The sequence below is a fragment of the Hipposideros armiger genome, unplaced genomic scaffold (genome assembly GCF_001890085.2).
Source record: "Hipposideros armiger isolate ML-2016 unplaced genomic scaffold, ASM189008v1 scaffold_294, whole genome shotgun sequence".
NCBI lineage: Eukaryota > Metazoa > Chordata > Mammalia > Chiroptera > Hipposideridae > Hipposideros > Hipposideros armiger.
The window spans coordinates 1,864,115-1,874,795 of NW_017731644.1; the positions used below are offsets into that span (position 1 = coordinate 1,864,115).

Genomic DNA, 10,681 nt, shown 5'->3' on the forward strand with positions numbered 1-10,681 from the left:
GTGCTAAAAGAAAAGAACTGTTGACATTGAATTTTATACCCAACAAAACTGTCATTCAAACTTTAGAGAATAAGCCATTCACAAACAAAAGCTGAAGCAGTTCATTACTAAGTCTACGCTATAAGAAATACTAATCCTTCAGATTGAAATGAAAGGATACAAGAGAGTAATTCAAGCAGTACGAACTAATAAAGACCCAATAACAATAAATGTGTGGGCAAACATAAAAGCCAGTATCATTGTATATCTGATTTGTAACTCTACTTTTTACTTCCTACATGAATTCAATGACAAACACATAAAAAATTATAAATCTATGCTGTAGAGCAGACAATTTATAAAGATGTAACTTGTGAAAACAATAATAGAAGGAAAGAGCAATACAAAGGATAGCTTTGATACACTACTGAAGATAAGTTGGTATCAATTTAAATAACATTGTTATAAGTTTAGAATGATAAATGTAATCCCCATGAAACCACAAAGGAAGCATCAATACAATGTATGCAAGAAATGAGAAGGGAATCAAAATGTGCCACTACAAAAGATCAACGAAACATGAAGGAAGGAATAGAGGAAATCAGGGACTAGAAAATCTATCAGACATACAGCAAACAAATAATAAAATGTCAGTAGTTAGTCATTCCTTACTAGTAATTACTTTAAATTACATAGATCAAACTCTCCAATCAAAAGGCAAAGATTGACAGAACAAATAAACATTATACAATTACATGTTGTTTAAAATAGACTTACTTTAGATCCAAAGAAATAAATAGACTGAAAAATGAAAGGATGGGGAAAGATATTACATGAAAATAAAAACCTCAAAAAGAGCTGAAATGGTTATAATAATATAAGGCAAAATAAACTCTTAAGCTAAAAACTATTATAAGAGACAGAGGATATATATATATATATATATATATATATATATATATATATATANAAGAAAATAAGTGTGGCTGAGAACAGAGAAGTTGGAATCTGTGTGCATTGCTAGTGACATTGTAAAGTGGTGTAGCCTGCATGGAAAGCAGAAAACAGTATGGGAGTTTCTCAAAACATTAAAATAGAACTACCATATTATCAAGCAATCCCACGTCTGGGTATATATTCAAAAAAATGGAAAGCAGTGTCTTGAAGAGATATTTGCATACCCCACTGCTCACAATAGCAAAGAGGTGAAATGTCAATCCAAATGCCAGATGGATAGATAAACAGAACATGGTATATACATACAATGAAACACAGTGCAGCCTTAAAAAAGAAAAAGAAAAAAGGAAATCCAGTTGTACATTGCAACATGGATAAACTTTGAGGACGTTATGCTAAATAAAATAAACTGGTCACAAAAAGATAACTACCATATGATTCCAGCTATATGAGGTATTTAAAGTAGTCAAACTCATAGATACACAAAGTAGAATGATAGTTACCAAGGGCCAGTGTGAGGGAACAATAAAGAGTTGTTATTAATAAGCACAGAGTTGTAGTTCTGCCAGTTGAAAAAGTTCTGGAGATCTCTTTCACAGCAATGTCAATATACGTAACATTACTGAACTATACACATAAAAACGGCCAAGGTAGTAAATTTTATGTTATGTGTTTTTTACCACAATGAAAAATAGAAAGGAAAATTTGACGTATGCAACAGCACAGATATGTACCTTGAGAGCATTATGTGAAACCAAATAAACCAGTTACAAAAAAATACCAAATGATTCCATTTATATGAGCTATCTAGAGTACTTATAGAAACAAAAAGTAAAATGGTGGATGCTAGGGTCTGTGTAGAGGAGTAAGTAAGGAGTTGTCATTTAATGAGTATAATTTCACTTCTGGAAGATGAAAAAATTCTGGAAATTGGTTATATAACAATGTCAATATACTAAATGCTACTAGGAGATTGTAAATTTTATGTAATGTTTATTTTACCAAATTTAAAAAAGTAATAACCCTACAAAGAGATCCAGATTAAATTAGATCAGATGTGAAGCAATTTATGTCCCAGGACATTGTGAGAAACAATAGAAAAGTCAATCAGCAATTTTTGGAGAACAATAGCTGGTGTGATACCAACAGCTATATTGATAGGAAAAAAATCAAGATAATAGGCAGTGAAGATGAGCCCTGCTAAAATCATCACTATGAACCCAGGGTGAATGTGGACATGGCCAAGACTGTGCTTTCTGAAAAGCAACATCAGAGTCTGTAGACTGCAGGGCAAATAGGCTGTAATAAAATGATCTAGCCAAAGCACTATACAACCAAACGAGCAAACTAAACAAGCCCTGGGAAACGGGCGGTGAGGAATCTGTATCCAAACCTGCTATAGTATATAATTTTAAATGTCCAAATTCAACAAAAAGTTACAATATGCAAAGAAAGAAGACAGTATCAACCATAGAGAAGAGAAAAAGCTGGCAACAGAAACTTCCCATGAGAGGGCCCAGATGTCAAACTTCACAGTGACTTTAAAAACTTCAAATATTTTAGTAAATATTTAAAAATATATTTTTTAAAAACATGCTTTAAAAAGTGTCATTTCTTAAAAAAAAATTAAAAAGGTAAAATGACACTGTCTCCTCCAAATGAAAAGCCAAAGACAAGGAGAAATTCTTTGAAACCACAAGAGAGAAATGACTCATCGTTTACCTGAGAGAGTAAGATTAACAGCTGACTTTCCTTCCTTTCCAGGAATAATGAAGGCTAGAGACAGTGAGATAACATATTCAAAGTGCTCAAAGAAAAAAAATACTGCCAATGCACAATCCTATATCAAGTAAAGCTGTCATTCAAAAATGAATACAAGGAGTGCATGAGCAAATATAATGAACAAAATGGCAGAGTATGTAGCTCCAAGAACTCTTGCCCAGGTAGAAACATCAAATGAAAAGCATAAACTGTCAGAACCAATGATAAACCCTGGAAAGCATTCAAAGGTATACAGCAACCACGAAAAGAAAAGCAACTTGAAAATGGGATGAAAAGATTTGTAGAGTTTTTACTTGCCCTTTCCCAGCCCACTCCCAACATACTAGCCATGCTAAAGCCAGGGAATCTTAAAGCACTGGAATTCTTCAAGTGGCAGTAGCCCATGTTCCCAGTGGGCTTTCCTGGTTGCTGGTTTGGGAGGGAGGAGAACAGGCTCTACTAGCAAATTATTATGTGTGTCTGTTCTAACTTGACTGGGAACTACCTGAAGGAATGGTGCAAAATGATTATCCTGTTTGACCTAACTGAGAACACAGACTGGAAAAGTGAAGGATACAGCTCAAAAGAACCACAAGGTAAACTAACAACCATAGATCCCTGAGGCAAAAGATTATTGGTCAAGATATACAATAAAATGCCTAAGGCATGGGAGCAAACATTGTGGGAGATGCTTTGGGTAAATAGACATTAAAAATATATACAGCTGTCCATACAGGAGAGTTTAGAAAGCCATACACAGGCTCGGGAAAGATGCATACTCAGAAAAAAANAAAATTTCACAAAACATTCTAATTAAGGAAAATGTATATGTAGCTAAAATAAGTATTACACTCTTATTTGAGTATCATTTGGAAGACAACATTTTTTTAGAGAAACAATTACAGATTTGTTTGAAGGCATAAATAATTTTAAAGAACGAAAGATGGCAAGTTTCTTTTGGTACCAAAAAAACATCTTGCTCCATAGGAAGAATATTCAAAATATTAAAACTGTCACAATTTTTAACTGAAATACCTAAATGATACCTAACTTGAGGATGTATCTACGATTCAATTCTTAGTTTTCCTCTTTTCTCCTTATAGCTTTTCTCTCAGAAAATTTACCCACTCTCTTGGCTTATGGTCTCATCTCTGTCTGAAAGACTACACAATCCATAATCCAGCCCTGACTCTCTCCCAGTCACCAATCCTCTCACACTTCCAAATTTCGATAAAATACTTTCACTTGGATTATCTGCTGTCATCTCAAACTAACATGATAAAACTGAAATCCATATTCTGATACTCTCTCTTTCCTAAACTTCTTCAACTTTTCTCAATCCACCCATTTTTTTCAACTAATATTTATTAAGGCCCATTATCTGGTCTTCCATGCTTTTTTAAAACCTCCAAATCATTCTTAACCACATCCTTCCCTCAAGTCCCATTTGCCTGTCAACCAAGAAGCAGACACATCATGATACAAACACACTGTTTTCTTATATAGTAATATGCTCAGTAGGAACCCCTGACTTTTATTCCATTTCTGTTCTATCATTGATGCTCATCTGATCCCTAAATCTCAATTTATTTTGTACTGCCAGATTTACTCTTTATTAAATCCTGTCCAAAGGACTTGAAGATGAACTAAAACTTTGTATATAATTCAGGAATAGGATGAAAAACGTGGTGAGTTAAAGGAATAAAATGAGGGTATCGCCTATATTCTAATTTTTAAAGCTGTAATGTTGTTTATTTTATTTTACTTCACTTCAAAATATTTTAAACATTGAAGACAATCATGTGCTGCTTAAGGACAGGGATATGTTCTGAGAAATGTGTTGTTAGGTGATTTCGTTGAACATCAGAGTGTATTTACGCAAACTTAGATGGTCTAGCCCCAGGGGTCGGCAAACTGTGGCTAGTGAGCCACATGCGCCACATTCAGCTCTCTGGGTACATACATGTGGCTCTGAAGTAAAATTGAAAATGAAAATAAAACTATCATAGTTTCATTTATAAAATTTTTAAAGGAATTATTCACATAGTGGTGATTTCATTTGTTTTATGGCTCTCTAATAATTTTTAAATTGTTGTGAGGGACAGAATTGGCTCTTCTATCTCTAAAGTTTGCCAACCCCTAGTCTAGTCTACTACTATAACAGTATGTGCTTTTATAAGACTGGCAGCACAGGTTTGTTTACATGAGCATCGCCACAAACACATAATTCACTGTGCTATGACATTGTAACATCTATGACATCACTAGGCAATAAGAACTTTTTTTTTCACTATGGAAATCAGTATGGAGGTATCTCAAAAAATTGAAAATGGAACTACCTTATGACCCAGTAATCCCACTCTTAGGTATTTATCCAAAAAACCCAAGATATTAATCCGAAAAAATATATGCACCCCTATGTTCATTGCGGCGCTATTCACAATAGCTAAGACTTGNGATGAAATACTGCCACTGGCGACAACATGGATGGACTTAGAGTATATCATGTTAAGTGAAATATTATAATATCAGATGGAAAAAGTCAAGATCTGATTGATTTCACTAATGTGGAATAGAAAACTAAAAGCAACAAACAAATAAGACAAACAAAAACTCATAGACACAGACAACAGTATGGTGGTTACCAGAGGGTAAGAGGGGAGGGGAGGAGATAGACAAGGGTAAATGGGGTCAACTATATGGCGATGGAAGGAGAACTGACTCTGGGCGGTGAACACACAATGCAATATACAGATGATATATTATAGAAATGTACACTTGAAACCTATATAATTTTACTAAACAATGTTATACTAATAAATTTAATAAAAATTTAAAAAACTTAATAAAAAATATAAGCAATTATTAGAAACCGAGGAAGAAACCTGAACAAACACTTCATCAAAGAGGACACAGAGAAGGCCAATAGGCATACAAAAAGGTCCCAACCTCATTGTTAGGCAGGAAAATGCAATTTAAGGTGACAGCAAAATGCCATTGAAATACCATGTACTACACACCCACCAGAATAGTTAATATTAATAAAAAATAAAAAAAACTGTCAGCACCAAGTATAATAAAGAGATAGAGGGATGGGATTCTTACACACTCCTGATAGAAATGTAAACTCTACCATTTTGGAAAGCAGTTTGGCATTCTCTCCTACAAGTAAAGACAGGTAATCCCACAGCTAGATAGTATAAGCATGTCACGTGTGCACATGTTCATGTCAGTACATGAATGTTCATAGCAGCATTATCTGTAATAGCCCCCAAATGCAGACAACCCAAACAACTGAAGAATGGATAAACTGGGGAGTCTTCACGCAATGGAATACCACACCAGCAATAAAAATTAATGAACTATAGCCATAGGCAAAACAACATGGATGAACTTCAAAATTTCCATGTTGAACAAGAAGCCACACACACACACAAAAATACACTATGTATTACTTTATTTATATTAAATTTTAAAAGCAAAATGAATACATGGTGTTATAAGTCAAGAGAGTGCTATCTTTGGGGAGAATAGGAGGGGTAGTGACTGTAAAGAGGTAGAATGGGTACTTCTGGGATGCTGGTAATGCTCTATTTCCTGAGAAGGGAGAGGTTACATAGGTGTGTTCACTTTGTGATAATTATTGAGCTGTGTACTTACGGTGTATGTTCTTATTCTGTATGTGTATTATGCTTTAATAAATAAGAGAATAATGTAATCTCTTTAACAAATACTATTTCAAATACATGCATATCATTCTCTCTCCATGAACTCTATTTGGTGTCATACTTGGCTGGGTGTGGTGGTGGTCGTTGGGGGGGTTGGGAGGGATGAGGATAGGAAAGAGTAGAAGAAAAAAAATCTACAAGCTGTTAAACATATTTTCTGTATGCAATCTGCCTATGTACTCTTGTCATAAATTTTCAGCCTTCTCCGAAGTGAAAAAAATTCCTTTAAATTCCTGATCCTACAAAGGCAATAAAATCACTCAAAACAAGATCTATGTTAAAAGGAAAACCTGAAATTTGATGGAAAAAAATGTACAAAAACATTATCAAGACAAAGAGAAAAACAAATAAAAAGTATTATTTTGAAAAATGCTGATCAAAAGGGTGTAAGAATATAATGATTGATTGCACCTCTTATATTCTATAAAACTAAAATTTTACAGGGCTGGCCTAGTGGCGCGCTGGTTATGAGTTGGCTTGGGACGCCAGCTCTGAGCACCAACGCCCCGGTTTGGATCCCATATGAGCCAGTGACGCTGCATCCTCTACAGCTAAGATGGTGAACAACAGCTCAACCTGGAGCTGGGCTGCCATGAGTTACTACCGGCAACGGCAAAGGCTGCAGTGGGGCTGGCTGGCAGCTGGCATGAGCTTTTGTGAGCTGCCTTGAGCCACCATGAGCAGCCGTCCAGAGGCCGGCAACCGATCTGCCTCACCCCTCACCCGGGAAGAGCGCAATGATAATATCAACATGGGCCAGTGAAGCGACGTCCTCCACAACTAGACTGAAGAACAAAACAACAGCAACTTGTCTGTTCCCCTCCCCTAATTCCCCAACGCTNAATTAAGTGGTTCCAATCTGATTTCTAACAGAATTTTTCAGTAAAAGTAATAAAATGATTAATAGTAAAAGATAGTGAAGAGGCACATATAGGGTTCATTACATACAAAAAGAATAGAGAAGTAGGTATCCCTACGAAATAATGGGTCAAATTATAAAATTATTGTATAATACCTAAAATCATAAAAATAGTAAGAAGTCTAGAAACAAACCAACACACATGGAAATTTGGAGATGTGAGAGACTGCATCACAAATCAATAAATTATTCAGTAAATAATGTGTAATACCATGCACAAAAATGAAGTCTAAACAAATTAAAGACTTTGGGATAGGAAAAGCTTTAGCATACGAAACTCCTAAAGCAAAAAACATTACAGAAGAAAATAATAAAATTGACTGTATCAAAATTCAAAAACTTTTGAAACTCCAATACACCTTATTCGAAACAGAAGGTATTTGTAATACATATATATATATATATATATTTGTAATACATATATATGTATTTATAATACATATATCAAAGTATTAGTATCTAGAATAAAGATGCCTACAAATTATTAAGAAAAAAAACAAACATCCCAATAGAAACTCACAGAACTAAAAATTACAGCAAATTACAAAATGAACTATTTGAAAAGCAAATAAGGAAATGAAAATTATCATCAAACAATCATGAGGCTGTGAATTAGCACAAGGAAGTACCACTTACCCTTAACATGCTACCAAACTGCTTAAAGGTTATAGGGAACCAGAATTGATACTAAAAAATTAAGAGAGAAAGGCATCAGAATTCAATTGTCTCAATGGCTCAGTTATTACCTGATTGTACACTAATAGATTTAACATATTTCCTTAAATATCTGCAATGAATTGATTCACAAACTCAGAAAGACACATTCTTTCTCCTCTAACTTAAATAATCATGCACACTTATGTACACACACACACACATGCACACACAAACACACTTACATACCCATATTTACTATATTTTAATAGTTATATATATGTACTTATACTATATACTCTTTTTATGTGTGCATACATAAAGTACTGTCATATTTGCTAGCACTAAAATTTGTTTCTAGCCTTTTCAACAAAATCTATGTTAAAAGATAGAACATCCACTTATGATTAAAACATTCAGTAAAATAAATATGGAACGAAAGCACCTCAACATAATAAAGGTCATATAGGACAAGCCCTCAGCTGATATCATAACAAATGGTGAAAAACTGAAAGCTTCTCCTCTAAGATCAGAAACGAGACAAGAATGTCCACTGGCACCACTGTTATTCAATATAGTACTGAAAGTCCTAGCCAGAGCAATCAGGCAAGAGCATGAGAAAAAAGGCATCCAAAGGAGGAATGCATAACTTAAATCATCACTTTGCAGACAACATGGTTCTTTACATATAAAACCTTAAAGCCTCCACCAAAACACAATTAGAAACAATAAACAAATACAGTAAAGTTGCTGGCTACAAAATCAATGTACAAAAATCCATTGCCTTCCTTATATAGTAACAATGAAATCTCAGAAAAGGAAATAAAAAAATATTTTGTTTTGTAATTGCAACAATAAGAATAAAATACCTAGGAATATACTTAACAAAAGATGTAAAGGAATTTTACACTAAAAACTATAAGACATTACTAAAAGAAATTGAAGAAGATACAAAGAAATGAAATGATATTATGTGTTCATGGACTGAAAGAATCAACATAGTTAAAATGGCCATATTACCCAGAGCAATATACAGATTTAATGCAATCCTCATCAAAATCCCAATGGCATTTTCTGAAGAAATACAAAATAAAAATCATTAGATTTGTATGAGGTCAGAAAATTAAGTTCACAAACTCATCCTATAAAAAGTGCTCCATACCTCATTGCTGAATATCACTACAGTCACCTTCAAAGTACTCCCCTTGGGAATCTATGCACCGATGCCAGCACCTAGTCCACCCTTCAAAGTAATTTTGGAACTCTTTTTCTGGAATGGCCATCAGAGCTGTNGTAGAACCAGAGGATGAAATTGTGTTTGGAGAGTTATAAGATAAAACTTTGTATGATTTATTTTAATTAAGTAAAAAAAACTATGCATACATATATATGTATGTGTGTATATATATATACACACTTACTGTTTATTCTAACACTATTTTCTGATAAAAGTAATTATAATTTAAATTAATAGGTAATTTTAAATCTTTCAAAATTCTTAAAAACAAGTTTTTCAAGTAATCCCACTTTATAGGTAGTACTACAAAATTACCTACTTTGTTATAGTGTATTTCACAAACTAAAACTACTTAGAACATAATGAATAAAAAGTCAAATGGGTTTTTCATTATAACAATGATGAATATTATATAACACATGGCTAGGGATTTTTAAAAGGAAGCAATAAATGAATTCATTGGCCTTGTTAAAAACTGAAACAAGGCTACTTGCTGAGCATGCTTTGCCCAGTCCTGTGAAACTCCTGATTCTCCCCAGTTAATTATTTCCTGTTTATAATTCTAGATAGATAGATATAATTCCAGATAGTTTCAATGCACAAACATATGTACCCACAGAAGACATACTGCTGTCATTTTGGGGTGTTAATATTAAACATAAATGCTGCCATTCTGAACAACTGACATTTCTATAATTTTAAATTAAAAATTGAATATACTTGCCTGGCCAGGGTAATATCCATATCCTTCTGGATAAGTTCAGTCTCTTTACTATTCAACTGTAATGACAGAGCATTATATTTACTCTGTGAAACTTCAATTTCTTTCCTTGCTTCAATTAAACTGCCTTCAAAGACCTAAAATAGAACAAATATAAGAATATAAGAAATATGAAATAAATAAATAAAAGTCTCTCGTATTTAACTAGTCTACAAATGACAGTGAAAAATTAGTAGTGTTTTAAATTTTATTTTTTGTTTTCAATTAATTTAAAAAATTTTAGTACAAACAATAACTTTTATGCCAGTAACAGGTTACTTTTTTCAGAAACTGAAAAATCATCACGGCTTCCTGGTGTGAAAGTTAAGAGTTTGAAGCAAATAAACTTGAAAATCTATGTAGAAATTTACTCACTGAAATGAGCTTATGTACTTAAATATTAATCAGGTCAAAAGGCAGATATTTCATTATTTCCTCTATTTTAAATGAACACACATAAATGTACTCAGAGAAGACAATACTGCAAAAATGTCAAAAAACTTTTACAATGTTTGAGATTCAGATCATGCTGCATTCTCTTTTTTTTAACTTAAAGTTTATTGGGGTGGGCCGGCTGAGTGGTGTGATGGTTAGGAGCTGGCTTGGGATGCCAGAGGGCCCCGGTTCGGATCCCACATATGAGGGCCAGTGACACTGCCCTCTACAGCTAAGATGCTGAACAACAG

General features: G+C 33.6%; 1 protein-coding gene across 1 annotated transcript in view; it reads right to left on the reverse strand.

Moving 5' to 3' along the window:
- Window positions 1-10,681, reverse strand: part of CNTLN (centlein) — a 276,595-nt gene that overhangs the window by 188,757 nt on the left and 77,157 nt on the right. Inside the window, exon 5 of the mRNA XM_019659078.1 lies at window positions 9,960-10,093. Within this exon, the coding sequence (XP_019514623.1) occupies window positions 9,960-10,093 (134 nt within the window). The remainder of the gene's footprint in view (window positions 1-9,959; window positions 10,094-10,681) is intronic.